Below are 20,580 nucleotides of genomic sequence, written 5' to 3' on the forward strand. Positions count from 1 at the left end.
CAAACACAAAAGACAGTGAGCTTTTTATCATGTGCTTTTTAGCAGGACACTTTGTCACAGAATATGTTTCACTATTTCGCTCCATACTTTACCTTATATAGTTTTTTCTCAGTGTTATTATTATTTATATGCACTAGTCATCTATTATGCTAGTAACAAAATCCCTTACTTTGCAGTCTCTAACTCAGTTCTTGGGTTGGTCGGTTCTCAACCCGGATACGTACGACAAGATGAACAAGCTGGAAAACCGCAAGGACATCTTCCAGGACATGGTCCTCTACCACGTCAAGTGTCGCAAAGACGAAATACAGAATGTTCTGGTCCATCTACGCCTTTGTCTCTTTTTCCAGATAACAAACCGAAGCATACATTTTATTGCATCCCATAGTATTTTATAACCAGGGTTGGGTAGGGTTACTTTTAACTGGATTACTTTCAATTGCTTTTGGATTACTCCAATACCAAATATGCTAATAAAAGACAAAATAAACTAAATATGAATAAAATTACTACATTTTGTGCAGGCTTGGGGAGTGACGGAATACATGGAATGGCAAAAATGATGTTGGCAAGGTGTTTGGATTTATTTTCATTTTGTTTCTGTCGCATTTTATGTTAGTTTTGCCGGTGATTAAAGAGATCAAAGCCAAGAGAGAAAGCTTACCACGTGTTGTGAGTCATAATTTTATTCATATTTAGTTTCTTTTGTCTTTTATTAGCATATTTGGTATTGGAGTAATCCAAAAGTAATTGAAAGTAATCCAGTTAAAGTAACCCTACCCAACCCTGTTTATAACATAGTATCGTTTAGCAGATTACTGCAGATCGTTAAATACCTTGGGGCAATATCAATAGTAAATAATAATCCATATAGTATAGTTTTATAGTATAGCATTGCCTATTGCAGGAAAGTACAGCATAGCTTAGCATAGTGTAGCGTTGCACTGTATAATATGCTACAATGACTATAGCAAAGCATAGTACAGTAAGGCATAGCATAGCATAACATATTAAACACACAAAAATACATAGTTTATAGCATATTTTAGCAGATTATTGCATAGCAATTACCTTTTACTAAACTATGCACAAAATAAGGGATTCATGTAAAAAAATCGTAGTAGCATATAACATTTTGGGTCTGCTTTGGGCTCAAGTCCGTTTTACCTCTAGTACAGTTCAAAGTTTAATTTATTTGAAAAGGGACAAGTATGCTCCATAAACTCATGTACTATAACATTTGAGTCAAGGGTAATTTTCAATGTCTGTCCCCAGAAGGGCTTTTACAGAAAAAGAAATACATAAAATACACAATATTATAAAACAGCACAATTGCAGAGGCTACAGGTGTTCACATATCTGACTTCTGATTAAAAAGTGTTTAAGTTTATGTACAGCATAGTGTAGCATAGGAAAGAAAAGTAGTATGGCATAACATAGTAGAATATAGAACAGTATGTTGTAGCTTAGTATACTGTAGTAGATTACACAGTATTATTATAGGATAGGAAACATTTGCATATTGTAGCATAACATTGTGTGTCTTTGCATATAATAGTACAGTATTAAATAGCATAGTATGCATAGCATGGTATAGCATCATTACATTATAGCCTGGCAGTGCAGCAATGCGTAGCATAACATTGCATAGCACTATAAAGTATAGTATAGGTAACATAGTATCTGATACCTTTAATAGCAGATCATTGCATAGCATAGTACAACAAAGTAGGCTAGAGCATATCATAGTATTGCATTGTAGATCACAATAGAGTAGAATAGGGTAGTATAGAAAGGCCAGCATCAAAAATAAGAGAGACTTGTAACAGACTCTACTAAATAGATTTTATTTGAAGTGATAAGAAAACTGCATAGTTTCTACATAGTTGCAGTGCTTTTATTGCTAAAATACAAAAAAACAAAATCCACTGAACCTTCTCGGAGCTCAGTTGACATGATCTTTTTACTTGTCCAGAACACTCGCGAGCGTTGGGGGAAAGAACCAGATGAGTGCGAGGAGGAAGAACTGGAAGAAATCTTGGTAATAGGCGAAAAAACAAACACAGATCTAGAAAAACATTTTATTTTTCTATAACGATTCCGTTTTCCCTGCTTTCAGTCGGAAGTCCTGCCCAACACCAAAAAGGCGGAGATCCTCGAGTTTCACTTTTGTGACTTTGACCACAGCGAGCTGGACCTAGTCAAGTGTGGCATCAAAATGTACTACGAACTCAAAGTGGTTGAGAAATTTCACATTCCCAGAGAGGTGACTGTTACTTTTGATGCCTCATGAAACATTTCGATATACTAAATAATCTTTGAAGCCGATCGGTTTTGAACTTTATTAAAAGACGATTCAAATTCAAAAAAATACTTCTTGATTCAAGCATCAAATATATATATTCAGCGAAATCTACAGATCAAATGATACACACTGTCCCTTTTATATATAAATATATATGTGTGTATATATATATATATATATATATATATATATATAAGCGTTTTTTTTTTCAACTATTTAACAAAAAGTACATATTTTAACAAGTACATATTTTCTAAACTTAAAACTATTTTAATGTGGTCAAACTTCAAATAAAATACATTTCAAATTTCTAAAAATATATATGTATAAATTATGAAGTATTTATAATGATGTAAACCGATAAAATTATATAATTATATAAATGTTTCTTATTTAGATATTTTTATATACTATTAAACCATTCATTCTTTCTTATATGGAAAATAAAATGATTTGAAACGACAGTATGTATTTTTTAACGTGCCCTAGTGGTAAAAATAATTATATTCATCAAAGAAATTATTGATTTAAATAATAAACAGAAGTACATTATCTATTATGTAATATTTTTGGGGGGGATTTTTTAAAATACTAAATACATTTTCATTTATTTTACACCTAGATGGAGTCGACGTAACTGTTCGCCATCTTGCTGTTACGTGCACCTAAAAACCTAGGCGTAAAAAAATAAGTGCATTTTGGTAAGTTAGAGTCACGGAAGTTTATACTCTCCTTTCCACTTTTTACCACTCGTTTTCAGCAGCACGACACAATACAGCGAAATCTACCGATCAAATAATACACACTGTCCCTTTAACAAGCGCTTCCTAGATCAGCGATCATTTTATGCATCATGCAAGTTGATAATTGGTAACATTTAGATTTACATTTTGTCCCCCGAGAAAGAGTACACCACGTTTTATTTAGAAAGACCTTGTGAGTCCTCATCTGCTCCAATGCAAGTATTTAATTAATAATGAACCATTCGCCGGTGGCCTGCTGTGTGTTCCTCCTGGAAATAAACTCAGCGCTAGGATATTTTTAACACTCATTTGAACGGAGAACTAATGGACGTGTGTGAGTGTTTGATTCTTTATTTTTGTTTGCAGGTTCTTGTGAGATTCATGTACTCACTTAGCAAAGGCTACAGGAAGATCACCTATCACAACTGGAGACACGGATTCAACGTTGGACAGACAATGTTCACGCTGCTTATGGTCTCTTGCACACAAATATTCACATTATTAGTTGACACAAAATAAATTTGAATGAATCCACGCCATAAGATATGATGTATATGGTATAAAGGGGCTATAAATTGGCTTATTTATGCCATAGAAGTTTAAATATTCAGCACTCGTATCCTCTGATTTTGACAGATGGAATGTGTGAACTTTATTGGTCATGAGTAAACCCACAAACAATTTTTTTGCCAGACAACCCACAGGAAATGTTCCCTTATGGCCGTTGATTTGTAAAAGATATTTTACTTGGCAACGAGAACTTTGTAAGGCTTATTATATGTTATGAGTAGACTCACAAAAGCTTCTCATAAAGTCATAGACAGAAAAGGCACAGGCTATATTGCACATCACATGACTTGATCTTAGTTTTTATGATGTTGCATTAGTCTCATTTTACAAGCTATAATTTGGAAGGCTTATTTTTCATGAATATTCTCCGGGTCTCCAATGCAATGATTAAACACAAACTAACAAACAAAAAAAAAAACAAATTTTCCCATTTCTGGTAATTGAAGATTGCCTTGAAATCTCTTAATTCAGCAACAATTTTGTAGGTATACTTATCACTGATATACTTAGTGTTTTTCCAAGATGTCATTGATGGTTAAAAGGACCGTGTGTTCTTTAACCACTTGATTGTGTAGAGCAGGGGTGTCAATTATGTGGCCTGCGGGCCGTATCAGGCCAGACTAGGGTTTTCATCTGGCCCGTGAGACAATGGGAAGAGAAGCACAAGAGAAAAACTAGCTGCAGTTTTAAATAAGTCCACTTGATGTGACCAAAGCCAGCTGCCACTGGAGCTGGATTTTTTTCTTCCTCTGTCTCTCATTTATGTCTCTCTCTCTCTCTCTCTCTCTCTCTCTCTCTCTCTCTCTCTTTCTTTCTCTCTCTCTCCCTCTCCCTCTCTCTCTCTCTCTCTCTGTCTGTCTACGTGTCTCTCTCTCAGTATGTGTGTGTGTGTGTCTTTCTCTTGCTCCATCTCATCTGAGTGTGTGTGTCTCTCTTTCTCTTTCTCTCTGTGTCTCTCCCCCTCTCTGCCCCCTCTCTCTTTGTTTCTAAGTTTTTTTCTTTGTCTCTTTGTTTCTTTGTATCTTTGTATCTTTGTATCTTTGTTCATTTGTTTATTTATATCTTTGTTTCTTTCTTTCTTTCGTTCTTTTTTTTTGTCTTTATTTGACTAATTCAACCCCTGTGAGAATGTTTTTCTAACATGTGGCCCCTGAGCTAAAATGAGTTTGACAACCCTGGTGTAGAGCAACCGAAAAAATTCAAACTAGCAAGGGTCAAAGTTACCAAAAAGCACCATTTCATTTTTCTGCCCAGCATTTCATAAGTTTTTGTTGTTATTGTTTTTGGGTTCCCGTAGCAGCAAGATGGTGCACAATTACGTCAGCTCCCTATAGGTGTGGCTCATACTGTATTATCAAAAATAACTGCATATTATTTCGACCAACCTACAATTGAAAAGGTACATACATATGATAGTGTACTTTTTAATTATTCTTTTTAATCAATATTGTTTTTTTTTTCTTAATGAATATGTTCTTTTATTTGATCTTTTTACCAAAATGAATACACACTGTCAATTTAACAATGAAACATTTAATAGCAACAAAAGTATTAATCCTCAAAAAGTAAAAGTTGATAGTCTTGTCTATCTAGAGACTCACAAAATAAATCTCAACAAGCCGTTACCAGAAATGCAATGGAAGTTTGCCTAATAGGTTATTGTTTATTTGGGCCTTTCTAGGATATTTTTAAGACTTTCTAAATTCATCTCTGAAGGTCTATTTAGGTTAGCAGCATAACATGTACAGGGAGAAGGAAGACTGATTTATCAGTGCTGTCCAAAATTTTAAAATTCTTTACTCGCTTGACTCCATCTTCTGGCTTAAGTCAATGCAGCCTCAGTCATGCTGCTTGTGTGGCATGTGCAAGTGCGTGCATTTCTTAAACACGCTCAAATAAACTCTTTTTTCATCTTATTAGGGTTTGGGTTGTTGTTTGGAATACATTTGAAACAGTCCTTTTATTACTTTCACCATTTATATGCTACAATAACAGAAAACCGAGAGGATGAGCACGAAATCAGTCTGCACCCCCATTCTTTTGATCTCTAATGTGTTGTAAGTCCAGAAATGCTCTTTGAACTCGGTTGGGCATTGTTAAGACAAACTTAATAGAAGAAATATTCTACTTTCAGCATCACTTCAAACAACACACCCCTCCTATAAATAGACCAGCAAATAATTCTGAAGAAGCCATGTCTAGAAGTATAGTAAAACTGTCATTTTTGTTTGGACAAATGAATTAATGTCAATTTTGTCCAGTTTTGGAGATTTTAGCCAAATGAAACATCATGAAAACCCTCACAAAAAATGTACCACTTTTTAGTTTCTATGTTATACTTCTGATCAAGATTTGGCTCAATTGCTTCAAAATCAAACTTCAATCTACTAAGAATTTGGAATATGCCAAATCATAAAACATTTTAGATTTCCCCGAAGCATGTTGGCGGAGCATGTCCGGTAGGTTTGATGACTTGCCATAAAGTCAAATCTGACAATTCAAATCTGTTAAGGTGGACCTGTTTTCACATCTGACCCAACGTCCTTCAAAGAAAGTGTGAATTTTGCGTTTTGTGTTCAGACGGGCGACCTGAAGCGTTACTACACCGATCTGGAGTGCATGGCCATGGTGACCGCCGGCTTTTGCCACGACATCGACCACCGCGGCACCAACAACCTCTATCAGATGAAGTGAGATCAAAAGTTGCTTTGCCATCCATCAACTGCAGCAAAACGCGTAGAGCGAATCAAGCCAGTCACAATCAGGATTTGATTGAGCACCGTGTGACCTCCCAGCATGCGCTCTACCTGTGTGTCTGGCCTTGTGTAACTTGTGCAAATGTGTTTCCAGGTCAGGAAATCCTCTGGCCAAGCTCCATGGCTCGTCCATCTTGGAGAGACATCATCTTGAGTTCGGCAAGACGCTGCTGAGAGATGAGGTGCGCTGCAGGGAGCGCATATGAAAATATGCAATCCAACACACACACCAAAACACACATTTGGGCCACAATTTGACTTGAACTCACCTTCACCGCTACCGCGTCAGTCCATCAGTGTGATGAATTTGACTTGCGTCCAAATTGACGTCCAATACATTATCTATATACAAAGTTAAGAAATGCCTTAAACGATATCCTGATGAAATTACAAACTCAAGGAGAGCTTTTGGAAATGAAAGGGGCTGTACAGAATTTAGAACTTTTTTACTCAGGGACGCCACCTCTGAATCGTATCATCATTGCGACCTTTGCCAGCAAGTTCATGATGCGTGCGCAAGTACGTGCATGCAAACAGACTCGAGACGGATAGAAAATGTCAACAAATCTGGGACGTTGGATAAGGATGTGATAGCAGTAATTGAGACCCTTTTCTACTGTCTTTTCAAAATAAGTTTGGATAATAAGGAAAAAATATTACCGCGACGCTATCAGGAATAGCGATTAAAGAGTCGCTTGCTGTTGTTTCAGCCACCCTATTTGCTCCCCTTGTGATACATGGATACCGTAACTTGTTGGGCCTGTCTTAGCGCTCTGTCGGATCTGTTAATTGTGGAAAAGTTTGGCCAGCTAGCAGGAATGATACTGAGTTTTCAAGACTAGTTGGAATTAAGCACGGGTATTTGATGGCTATCTTCTCCAAAAATGGAAGGTACTTGCTATTGTTGTTATTTGCGTAATAAGAATCAGGCAGGCAAATCCACATGTTGGTGGTCTGGCCGAAATTGTGAGCAATGCAACAACTTGTTGTTGACTGTAACCGATAAAAAAGTGACTAAACCACAAAACAGGTGAACGAGTTTAAGAGACAGTGTGTATGATTTAGCGCCCCTTAGTCATACAGTACAAATAAACTTGATTCACTAAAATAAATGAATAGATAGATAGATAGATAGATAGATAGATAGATAGATAGATAGATAGATAGATAGATAGATAGATAGATAGATAGATAGATAGATAGATAGATAGATAGATAGATAGATAGATAGATAGATAGATAGATAGATAGATAGATAGATAGATAGATAGATAGATAGATAGATAGATAGATAGATAGATAGATAGATAGATAGATAGATAGATAGATAGATAGATAGATAGATAGATAGATAGATAGATAGATAGATAGATAGATAGATAGATAGATAGATAGATAGATAGATAGATAGATAGATAGATAGATAGATAGATAGATAGATACTTTATTCATCCCCAAAGGGAAATTCACATTTCCAGCAGCATCCCTGAGCTGAGAACAATACAATAATAAAACAAAAAGAAAACAATATACAAATACCCAGTGTGACGTGCAAATGCCCACTGTAGCGTGTTATATAGAATAACTAAATAGTGCTACACAAAATACATATTGCAATAAGATTCGGTAATATGCAATGTAGGTGGTGTGGTTTACTGTGGGCTTTTACTCTGCCGGGAAGAGTTAAAGAGCCTCATGGCATGAGGAGGAATACTGATTTCAATATAAAAACACTATTGTATAAACATTCATCTAGAACAAAAACTCGGGTCTATAAATTCGTACCTATTTAACATAACATGAGGCTCACTTAAAGAGAGCTATGTTGCCGCTATCTTGCCACCCCCCAAAACCAATGACCTCGTGAAAGGCCCGGCAAAAAAAGAAAAGAAACGTTTGGTTTGGTCACTTTAAGTCTCCGTATACTGTATTATTCCTTGTGCTTTTAAGCACGGTTGGACAACACAATACAGTGCTATCTAGTGGTCGAAAAATACATACTCACTTTTTAAAAATTGGAGTCTGCAGGGACTGTCAATGTTATTGTAAAGTAGATGGCCCAAAAAAATTTTAAAAAGTATACGCAAATAACATTTTATAAAATCCATTTTAAAAAAAGGTCTCGTGTAATTTTGTGTACGTCAGTCATTGAACATCTACCAGAACCTGAACCGGCGTCAGCATGACATCGTCATCCACCTGATGGACATCGCCATCATCGCCACTGACCTGGCGCTTTATTTCAAGTCGGTACCGCCCGCTCGGCCTGTCGCCGTAACCCAATCCCACCATTCAACAGGCCTGTCCTCCTGTGCAGGAAGAGGACCATGTTCCAGAAGATTGTGGACCAGTCCAAGTCCTATGAGAACTGGAACGACTGGACCAAGTACATGATGCTGGAGACTACGCGGAAGGAGATTGTCATGTAAACACACACGAGCGCACAAAAACAAACGTTTGAAAGTAATCCATCGATTTGTGTGCAAACCTCGCAGGGCCATGATGATGACCGCTTGCGATTTGTCAGCCATAGCTAAGCCCTGGGAGATTCAGAGCAAGGTAAGTTATTTTTACTGTATATACTGTATATTATCATACAAGCCAACCTTTGGACATTCAAAAGCAGTAGATGTTATCACACACACTCTAATTTTACTCGCAAGGCACAATCGGTCTCCAGTACATACCAAATAAAACAAACATGTGCTTGTTCAAACCGCAAGTTGCAAACATTTACCAAAATAAAGCAACTATAGACCAAAATACTAGTCTCGAGTCAAGATTTTGTTGTTCTTGTTGTTTACATTTTAAAAAGCAGTAGATTTTTTATTTAATATGTTGGTAAAAGTTTTTAAGGGAAGAATTGGGGTGGGTCTAATGTGAAATGATATTTGTGAACACCAATCATCACATGTTATACATAAATTAATCACTGGAATAGTCCCACTAAACTACTAACTATACGGTAGGGATGGATGAGAACTAATATCTGGTATTAATATCTGATATTGATGTCAGTTAAAATTCAATATTAAAAATCAAATGTTTTATATATATATATATATATATATATATATATATATATATATATATATATATATATATATATATATATATATATATATATATATATATATATATATAATTTATTATACCAACCGCCGCTAAATTTAAGAAGAAGAAGAAGAAAAAGTGTGATTTGGTGATGTATAATTTGTCAAATGAAAAAGTTAATGAAACAATATTTGGCAATTTTTTACAGAGAGTAGATCTAACATTTTAGCGAAATTCAGTCAAAGTACATTAAAAAGTACACAAAATTTACCACTATGTTCACATTGTATTCCAGTTTTTTAGGGAAAAATGTGTTATCGAGAAAAGTACAATCTGTAAAAAAAAAACAATCATTTGATATTTAATGTTTTTCAGGTGTTGAACTGCAAAATTCAATTTGTAGTTCTTTGAAGGGACAGTGTGTATTATTTGGTCAGTAGATGTCACTGTATTGTGTCACGCAACCAAAAACGAGTGCTAAAAAGTACAGGCAAGAATATAAACTATGGACACTTAAATGAAACAAACCAGCTCCATTTGCCAAGCCTTTGACAAGCTTTTCATTATAAGTGGGGATAGCGGGGGGTAAACCCCTAGCAGTAGGACGACAGACAAAACATTCAGCGCCCTATAGGTAAGGCTCATGTTATGTAAAATAAATGCTGTTATAAAATGCATGTTTATATAATGGTTCATAATTTTTGGTTAATGGCTAAATCAATAGTTTTTTTTAACACTAGGCGCTGAATAATACACACTGTCCCTTTAAATGAGTTTTTGCTCCGTGCCTAAAGGTGGCGCTGTCTGTGGCTGCCGAGTTTTGGGAGCAAGGAGATCTGGAGAGAACCGTCCTAGAGCAGCAACCCATTGTGAGCGCCATGCCGAACAAGCTCTCGTGTTGCCTCCCGAGCGTATTCTCAAGTATTTTTGGTGTCTCTTTCAGCCCATGATGGACAGAAACAAAGCGGACGAACTACCCAAGCTTCAGTGTGGTTTCATCGACTTCGTCTGCTCTTTCGTTTACAAGGTCCAATCAAATGCCCACATATAACCTTATGCAAAAGTCAAAATCTTACAATAGTTTATATTTCTGGGGGAAGTACAGTGGTACCTTTACTTACGAATTTAATTTGTTCTGGGAGTAGCTTTGTAACCTGAAACATTTGTAAGTCGAGTCGCCCTTTGAATGTAAATGCTTTAATCCGTTTCCAAGCACTGCAAAAGTATATATATATATATATATATATATATATATATATATATATATATATATATATATATATATATATATATATATATATATATATATATATATATATATATATATATATATATATATTATATTTTTTATAAACCATTAAAGAGCATCAGAACATGAAACAAAGAGGTGTTAAATTATAAAAATATTAATTTACCTTTTAACACTAAATGTGGACACGTAAAGCATACCGGGATGCACGCATATGCACCGGTGTTGGCATGTTGAACACTGGGAGCATATAGTATTATATTTTTTACTTTGAATCCTGCAACGCCTTTGTAACAAGAGGCAAATATTTTCCCGTTCAGGTACTTTGTACCCTGAAACTTTTGTATGTAGAGACAATTGTAAGTAGAGGTACCACTGTAGTTGATTTCTGAGGTACAAATCAGTATTTGTATGTAGGAAAATGTCATACCATGCAAGAAATAAGTCCAAATCTGATGAAAATACAGACGCTCCCCTACTTACACCATCCGAGTTACGAAAGACGGTAAATACATACATTTTTGTTCGGAATGTCGAAAAATATCCAGACATTACTGTTAGTTAGTTTTTGTATTGGGTGCACCTTTTCCTGAGTAGAGGACAGTACTATAGTTCTTCTCTCCATCGCTACCGGCGTGTGGCGCTGTGAGAGGTCACCCAGCATCCACCCAGAAGAAAAAATCTGCTTCCTCTTCCTAGTTCGTGTGTAAACATTCTTTACTGTATCTCCAGCGCACTAAGTACTTTGACAGTTTTATTGTTTAATATATTGTGCATCCATTCAATATGGTTGGTGTAAAGTGTAAAGAAGAAACAAGCAATTTTATTTTGAAATGAAAGTGGAATAAGAAAGCTTGATGCGGTTGAGAAAATGGTTGGATCGCTTTTTTTCTGCCACTCTCTATCGTGGAGGATGACCTCTTGAAGCTTATCTTCCAAAAGTAAGTTACACTTAACTTTATCTATCTTTATAGAGGGTGTTAGTTTATGAAATGTTTATTTTTTAGGACAAAACAATACAGGTTACTTATACAAGCCCTAAACATACTTAAATAAACCTTAAACATACAAAATATAGCACTGAAGCAACTTAAGAACAAATTTAACTCACGAACGATAGTCCGGAACCTCGATTGTAAGTAGGGCAGCGTCTGTAATGCTACATTGAGGTTTTTGATGATTCTCATAAGATCTTTTTAGTGGTGAAAGAAATATATGACTGTAACAATACAGATCAAATAGTTTTTTTAACTCAGTCTAAAATATGCACTTAAGAGTCAATATGTTCATTTTAGACAAAAAAAGATAATTTTTCAAGTAAGAAAACATTTTCAATGACATGCCAAAGATGTGTTTTTAAACGTGATGTACTTTAGTCGTTGACAACAAAATCATAACATTTAGAATCATATTTTGTCACCACCAAAAACGAGTACAGAATCTCCGTTAGCTGAATGCTAACGTGCTGACAAGTAAGCCACATGTGCTAACATTTTTGCTTCCTACGCTTGTGGTGCTGCTTAATAGTAATCACTAATTACAGAATGCCAAACAATGAAAATCAAATTTCAGAATGGATTAAGAAAATTAAGATTAAGATTTTGAATATTTGTTGTTTTAAGAGCATCATTTTTAGGTTAAGTGTTTTTTACACCATGTTTTTACTTAGAAAGAAACTGCAAATGAAACGGTAAGATGTAGTTTTCATAGAAAGTGTTGTTTTTTGAAAACGATGGAACTTTTGTTGTGCTTAACAGCACTAAATTAAATAGTAGTTTGCTAGCCAACAAAACTCTGACATGTTTAGTTACCTTTTAAAGATACTAAGAAGAAAATAACTCCATAATTGTAGTTGGGTTCCTTAACTACTAGGGTTTTAGGGGCACCATTTCCTGTGGTGTCTTGAGCAAGTACAGCTTGGTGGCGCCCATCCGTCCCCGGACCTTTTGCGTGTGAGGCGAATGTGCTAACAGCGGCACCACTGAAACACGATTTGTTCTTTGGTGGCTTGGTTGGATCCCTTAATGGCTACGGTGGTCGCACCTGTGGGGTGTCTTGGGCAAGTACAGCCTGGTGGCGCCCATCCCTCTCCAGGCCAACATATTTTTCCCCCCTGCCTCAAACAAGGGACCTTTTGCGTGTTAGGCGAATGTGCTATAACCACTGCACTACCTAAACACAATTCCCTATGGTTGGTTGGTTTATCCCTTAACCACTATGGTGGTAAGGGCACCGTTTCCTGTGGTGTGTCTTGGGCAAGTACAGCCTGGTGGCACCCATACCTCTCCAGGCCAAGACATGTTTCCACCCGGTCTCAAACCAGGGACCATTCGTGTATGATTGTAGTTACTAAGTGGTAATTACAGTTTGTGTTGTGGGTCTTGCTGAGTCCTGTGATTCAGGCTTTTGTTTTGTCTCTTTGTGTGTTGCATTTGCTAGCTTCTTTCACCAGCTGTTTTTGTTAGCTGCCTCAGCAAGTTCTTGCTAGCTGTTTTTTTCTTTTTTTGGGGGGTGTTTTTTGTTTTTGCCGCTTCATCGTAGCTTTTTTTGTATCCGTTCACCACGAGAGGGCGCTCAGTTAGAACTGGAATTGTCTCATCTCATCTCATCTCATTAGCTGCACCGCTTATCCTCAGTAGGGTTGCGGGGGTGCTGGAGCCCATCCCAGCAATCATCGGGCAGTAGGCAGGGGACACCCTGAACTGGTTGCCAGCCAATCGCAGGGCACACGGGGACAGAAAACTCACTCGCTCAGTCACACCTAGGGACAATTTGGACCGGCCAATTCACCTGAAATGCATGTCTTTGGAATGTGGGAGGAAACCGGAGTGCCCGGAGGAAACCCACGCAAGCACGGGGAGAACATACAAACTCCGCACAGTATGGCCGGGAGCTGGATTTGAACCCACGCAGGAGGTTCCCACGACCTCAGAACTGTGCCACACACGCAAAGCACTTTTCAGCCAATGAGTGTACAATATGAAAATAAACTCCTCTCCTTGTTCCCCATCCAACAACCCAGAATACTAAATCGAAACACACAAACAATGGTTGAAATAAAATAAAAACAAAATAAAAGAATAATACAAATAAAAATGATAAAATAAATACAATAATGGCAAGGCACAGAGTAATCACGTGAGGAAAAGGCTCTGAGGGAGGCTCATCAACACTGATAGGGCAGCATATTTCCCTGGGAATGGATTTTCAGCCATCGAACCAAATTTTAATAGATGGTGGCTGGGGTGAGAGGAGTCCTTTATAATGTTGTCGGGTCTGCTGGTATTGAAAGCCGGCAATATTCTCCAAACTGGGCAGAGCACAGCCAATGATTTTCTGGGCTGTGTTGATGTCTTTCTCTATGTTTTTCTCTATTCACTGCTGTGTTCTCACGCGCTTTGATATGATTTTCCTATCCGACTTTTGTTAGGACCTAACACCGTAGTGACGTGCTGGTTTCTGGTGTTTGGTGTTCAGGAGTTCAGCCGCTTCCACGTGGAGATCACACCGATGCTGGATCGTCTCCTCAACAATCGCAAGGAGTGGAACTCCCTCAAGGAGCAGCATGAAGCCAAGATGGCCGTCGGAGAGGCAGCCAGGAAAGCCAAGGAGGATGCAGACGGCACGGCTGCGGCGGCCAGACAAGGTCCGGATACTCAACTATACAAAAATGTTAGAAAATCCATATTTTGTTGACACTTTCCTTTTTCTTACAGCAAGTGCGGCCCAGTCCAAGACTTGCACGCTCAGCTAGGGAGATCAATCTCACGTAACATCGAGTGAATGACTGACCAAAGCCCTGACAACAAGCAAAAACAACTTGAAGTTATATTCTTTTAATGCAGATTTAATATATTTGAAGGCTTCTGTGATCAATTATTGGCATGTGCTTCTTTAGAAAAGCTGATGAAACGATAACTAGATTGAAAAGAATTGCACAATAATGGAACCAGCTGCATTAAAACAGAGAACTGAACTCTCTTGTGGTCCAACTTTTTGAGTCACGAGATAGGCTCTAGCATGTTGTTCTTGCAATGCAAGCTGCTGCGAAACGCTATCTAATTTTGTTCTTTGAATCTTCGCGCAAACACAGCACAATGACTTGAAGGGCCATTGTGTATGAAATAACCACAAGAATTGTATCCTGCAACTGAAAAAGTACAATCTATGGAGACTCAAAGAGACCAAACTGCGCCATTTATCTTCTCATTTCTTCTTCTCTTTCGAGAGGTGATTGGGTTGTTCGTGTGCCTGTAGTAGCAAGATGGAGGACAAATATGTAACCTCCTTCTAGGTCGAAGGTCAGTAAAAGGCGGCTCTGGAGCCACATATCTTTGGCGCTCCCTAGTTGATTCCTGACGCTTTGACAATAATGTTTGACAATGGAAAATTAAATGGCTTGTGTAGGAGGAACATGACACAAATATTCCAATGAATACATACACACACACATATATATATATATATATATATATATATATATATATATATATATATATATATATATATATATATATATATATACATATAATATGTATATATATATACATATGGGAAAGTTGCATTAAAAAGTTTAAGTGAGTCAATTATTCAGGGCAGAGTGAATAGTAAATATTATCAGAATTGAGTATAATATCAGATTTTTCTAAAACATATTTCTTTATTTGGTGCAGAATATAATAGAACATTATTGGTAGAATTATAATGAACAAAGGGACTCCCAGAAGGCTTTTTTCCTGCTATTTCTCTTACTGTTTATTTTTCTTCTTTTCTTTTCTTTTAGTTTTCTATTTTTTTTCTTGCTTTTTACTCTGTTTATTATCTTTTTTCCTGCTTGCTTTCTTCTTTTTGTTTTCTCTTTTTCCTTATTTTTCTCTTATTCTTTTGCTTAAGTTTTCGGGCTCTTTGCTTTTTTCTTGCTTTATTATTTTTCCTTCTCTTATCACTTGTTATGTGCTTTGTTTATTTTTTTTCCTAGCCTTCTATTTTTTCTTGCTTTATCCTCCTTTTTTTGCTTTTATCCTCCTGGAAATGTGAATTTCCCTTCGGGATGAATAAAGTATCTATCTATCTATCTATCTATCTATTTATCTATCTAGCTATCTATCTTTTCTTATTTTTTTCCATGCTTTTTCTTCTTGTTTTGTTTCTTTTCTGCCAGCTTTTTACTTTTTTATTCTTGCTTCATTATTTGATTCTTTTTTCCCTTTTTAGTTCTATATTTTCTCTTTTCTTCATCTTTTTTTCGATTTTTACACTGCTCTCACCACTTTATCCAGTTTTCTCTGGGTGGGCCGAGTGAATCTGTGGGTGGGCACTGTGTGTACTGCAACCGAAAACGAGTGCTACAAAGCACAAGGAAGAATGCTACGGAGACTTTAAGTGAGCAAAGTTTCTAATCCTGCTGCGAACAATGCTCACACTGTTATCAATGAACACTAAAGATAATTCAAATTCTAAAAAAGGCAGGGTGAAAGAGTGCAAGGTGGATATTTGAATTGACATCAAATAAGACTCGGAAAGAAGCTGTAATGCTAATTTTGGGACGGTCATACGATGAGAAGGCGAACCCCATCCGAGTTGAAGCTCCCAGGCACGTCACGGTCTCTCATATGTGGGTCACGTCAGCGTTGCGCAACAGCTCACATGACAGTCGAGCGTCGATAAACCGGATGGAGGCTGCAAAGGGGGTCAAACGCGCTCTAAATCCACCCTTGCATTCTATCCTGCCCCCTCCTCGCTTTGGAGTAGCGCTAACGTAAGCATCACGCGTGTCGTCACCATCCGCTGACGTCAAAAGACGTCGGCTCCATAGATTGCCGTATACGGTCTTTGGCTGGTGGCCGGGCGGGCTGTGACGCAGGGACGAGCCGTGACTGCAGCGGAGACGAGACTCGGAAGGGGGCGGCTGGAGCAGTGACGACTATTTTTAGGCGCTCCCTCTTGTTTCCATGCAGGACCCAAAAGAAAGGGTTGGATGCATGCAGTTGCTGTGAGGTGCTGGAGGCTGCGCCATTGAAACAGCATGTTAGCCTTACATCAGGGGTCGGGAACCTTTTACACACAAAGAGCCATAAAATACTATTTTGATTTTTTTTTGTGGGGGGGGGAAAGAGCTACAATTACCAAAACCCACTCTCCAGACAAAAGCTAATTCTTCAGCACATTTTATTTCACTGTGTGAAATTTGATAAAAGCCACTAAATATTAACAACGCAAGAGCCTGTGTCATCACAGTAAATACACGATCAATGAGACTCATTTTGAATGTAAATTTCTCCCTCATAATACTTTATATTAGGGTTTTAAACAGGCAGCCCGCGGGCCGCTAAGGAATTGAATCCGGCCCGCGGGACAACGCTCGGAGAAGCACAAGAGAAAAGCGAGCTGCGGGTTGAAATATGTCCACTTGATGTCGCCAAAGCCAGGTGCCTCTCACAAACGCTGTACTTGTATCTCTCACACACTCACGCTCAATCTCTCTTTCACTCTCTCAGTCTCTCTTTTTCCCTTTCTATGTTCCTTTTTGTCTCTTTCTCTCTGTGTCTTTTTACCTTTTTTTGCTATCTCTTTCTTTTTTCCTTTTCTCTCTTTTCTCTTTCGCTCCTTCTCTCTTTCTATTTTACCTTGGATGTCTTTCTTTCTTTCTTTCTCTTTCTTTCCCCCTCTCTCACTATTTCTCTTTTTAGCTCTTTTGTTTCTCACACGCTCTCTCTCTCTGTCACAAGCCAGAAACGGAGACAGGACCCAGTAGCGTTCGTGTACTCAGTTTTATTGATAAAGAGAGAGAGAGCCGTGTTTGCTTCCACGATCGGATGATCAATGGACACGGGTAGCAGGTGGCCGGAACGCGGAAGTGGCACTTCCGTGTCGAGCGAGGATAATCGTAGGCAGCAGGGATACTGGTCACTAGCCGGGACAGGAGAGCATGGGCGGTATCGAGTTCAGAAAAGAGGTCGGCAACAGGTATTAGGCAGAAAACAGGGCAAAACAGGTCGGTGGTCGGAATGGCAGATCAGGGTAGAAACGGGTTCAGAAACAGGTCGGTAACAGGTGTTAGGCAGGAGAAAACAGGGCAGGAAAATATCGGAAGGTATGAGCTTGCCTAGCTGGGAGCATAGGTTCGCAAATGGTCTGACACTGGTAACAGGGAGCCGGGGGGTTTAAAAAGTGGCAGGGAGCCAATCAGCGACCAGGGCTGTTGGCGCCAACGGGGCAGCCGCAGGTGCCCCGAAACAGTAATCATGACACTCTCGTTCTACCGTTGTCTCTTTCTTTGTCCCACCATTTCTACTTTTCTCTCCCTCGCTTTCTCTTATTTCTTTCTTTCTTTTTATTCCTTTCTGTCTAATGTATGTTCTATCGTGTGGCTTCCGGATTGAAATGAGTTTGACGCCGCTGCTTTAAAACAAGGTGTATAAGCAAGGTGATATTTTGGCCAAAATGTCACAAATTACTGCAAACAAGGATACCAATGTATTTACCTTCGGTGCAGACGCTCGCTGTGTGTATAGCTCTGCCCATTCCTACCGCTCACCCACTAAACTGCTCTGGGTGCTCTGCTAGGATTTGAGTGTTTACAGTTTGTTATGTGTGTTTTTGTCATAAAGTGTCTCAACAGTGAACATTGCTTGTCTAATGACCTGCCATATAAAGAATTCCCTAGCGATGTACAGCCAAAACGGGTTTTGTTGGTGTGACACCTTGACTGTAAACCACAGGTGTCAAACAGGCGGCCCACGGGCCAGATCAGGCCCGCTAAGGGATTGAATCCGGCCCGCGAGACAACACTCAGAGAATCGCAAGAGAAAAACAAGCTGCAGGTTGAAATATGTCAACTTGATGTTGCCAAAGAAAGGTGCCTCAAACGAAGATACTGTACTTGTCTCTCTCTCTCTCTCTCTCTCTCTCTCTCTCTCTCTCTCTCTCTCTCTCTCTCTCTCTCTTTTCCACCCCTTCTCTCCCACTCTCTGCCTCTGTCTTTCACTCTCTGTGTCTCTCTTTTTCTCTTCCTTTTGTTGCTCTTTGTCTTTTTCTCTCTCTGTGTCTTTTTAACTTCTTTTGACCTAACTTCCTTTTATCCTTTTCTCTCTTTTCTCTTTCTCTCTTCCTACCCTTCGCGCTTTCTTTTCTCTCCTTGTATCTTTCTATTTCTCTTTGGATTTCTTTCTTCTGCTCACTCTCTTTCCCGCTCTCTCATGACTTCTCTTTTTATCTCTTGTTTTTCCCTCTCTCTCTTTCTTTGTCCCGGCCTCTCTCCTTTTCCCTCCCTCTTTCTCTTATTTCTTTATCTCTCTTTTTCATTCTCTTTAATCTACTAGTCCGGCCCCCGACAGAATGTTTGTTCTATCGTGTGGCTCCCCGAGGTAAAATGAGTTTGACAACCCTGCTGTAAACTGTACTTTAGACTGTGCCCGATATATACTGGATCGATCCCCTATTGTATTCAACGTTTTACCGGTTTGCACGCGTTACTTTCAGCTCCACATTTAACATAATTGCTAAAGAGCTATTTCATCTCAGAGCGAGATGTACTCATGAAAAGAGCAATAAATGAATCGCTAGCCATAAGTTCCCGACCCCTGCATACATGCTACATAAGAAAATTATGGATGATGAATATCATCTCCAAATGCATTATGTAAACCCTACATGCGAGGTTTGACTGAGAAAATCCAGCCTAACCCAAGCAAGACCCGAGAGTATTAAAGCCCAACTCAGCCCGAGCCTGAACAATTAACTGGATTTGCAGCATAGAACCGGAAGGTAACCCAGAAATTTTGTTTTTTATTTGTGAGAACTTGGAAGGAGGAGAGGTGATGTGTGATAACAAATTAAAGCTGTGCACATATAGAGCATGAACCGCGCTGTGGGGCACAAACGATTTTTTTGGGTGGTATTTCACTTTTTGGCACTCTTTGGTCATTGACCTCTAGAGTATCTAGAGCTATCCTGGTCAAAACTCTTCTGGCCTCAGAGAATAGAATGTCTTTCTGGAAGATTTTCTGGGTCAAAAAATCAAAAAAATTGCAGAGTCAGCTTTTTGGTGTCAGTTTTCACAGCTGGGGTAACCCACCTGACTGCCTGTAAAAATAGTGTTGATATTCTTTGTCATTCTGGTCTAGGAGAGTGGAATGTCTTCTTGAAAAAAGAAATCTGAATCAGCCAAACTTAAAGTGCTGAATCGGGTTTTTGGAGGGCAATTTTCACATCTAGGGTAACCTACCTGACTGCCTGTGAAAAGATGGTTCCAGATCTAAATATATTGATTTCTTGCTGTGCCGGTAATGAACCTCACCTCAAGTCATTTGTTAAATACAACCAGTACAATTGTTGGTTGGGGATAAGAGGGATTTGGATTAAGGGAAAAGAGTTAGCTAGATGTCCATCACACACACACACACCTACACACACAAGCAATATACCCATTAAAGGGACAGTGTGTTTTATTAGTGCCTCCTAGTGGTTAAAAAAACTATAGTCATTCAAAAACACTATTGATAAAAATAATAAACAAAAATACATGGACTATCATTAGATAGATAGATAGATAGATAGATAGATAGATAGATAGATAGATACTTTGTTCATCCCCGAAGGGAAATTCACTTTTCCAGCAGCATCCCTGAGCTGAGAACAATCGAAAATAACACGGGAGCTGCTGGAGTGGCTGCCATTCGTGACGGCGCCGGAAGAAAAGATTCAATTTGAATCATGTACAAACAAACAACACACATTTTTCAAAATGCTCATTGGTCGATAAATATTTATTTTATATAGTATAGGCCTCTCCTGGAATGCATTTGGAAAACTTAAAACCTTTTCTCTGTATAAACAAACCTCTTAAGTCAAGTCATGTTTATTTGTATAGCCCTTAATCACAAGGAGTCTCAAAGGACTGCA

At 38.3% G+C, this 20,580-nt stretch overlaps 1 protein-coding gene across 1 annotated transcript in view; it reads left to right on the top strand.

Annotated features, from left to right (window-relative positions):
• Positions 1–14,653, top strand: part of pde6a (phosphodiesterase 6A, cGMP-specific, rod, alpha) — a 41,599-nt gene extending 26,946 nt beyond the window's left edge. The window contains exons 12-24 of the mRNA XM_088344538.1: positions 177–320; positions 1,976–2,041; positions 2,120–2,266; positions 3,415–3,522; positions 6,199–6,308; positions 6,469–6,556; positions 8,520–8,620; positions 8,692–8,799; positions 8,870–8,933; positions 10,223–10,297; positions 10,372–10,455; positions 14,155–14,323; positions 14,394–14,653. Coding sequence (XP_088200664.1) covers positions 177–320; positions 1,976–2,041; positions 2,120–2,266; positions 3,415–3,522; positions 6,199–6,308; positions 6,469–6,556; positions 8,520–8,620; positions 8,692–8,799; positions 8,870–8,933; positions 10,223–10,297; positions 10,372–10,455; positions 14,155–14,323; positions 14,394–14,431 — 1,302 coding nt within the window. The 3' untranslated portion in view covers positions 14,432–14,653. The remainder of the gene's footprint in view (positions 1–176; positions 321–1,975; positions 2,042–2,119; positions 2,267–3,414; positions 3,523–6,198; positions 6,309–6,468; positions 6,557–8,519; positions 8,621–8,691; positions 8,800–8,869; positions 8,934–10,222; positions 10,298–10,371; positions 10,456–14,154; positions 14,324–14,393) is intronic.
• Positions 14,654–20,580: the final 5,927 nt, after the last annotated feature.

The sequence above is a fragment of the Urocampus carinirostris genome, chromosome 9 (genome assembly GCF_059441175.1).
Source record: "Urocampus carinirostris isolate Australia breed hairy pipefish chromosome 9, RoL_Ucar_1.0, whole genome shotgun sequence".
In the NCBI taxonomy this organism is placed as follows: Eukaryota; Metazoa; Chordata; class Actinopteri; order Syngnathiformes; family Syngnathidae; genus Urocampus; species Urocampus carinirostris.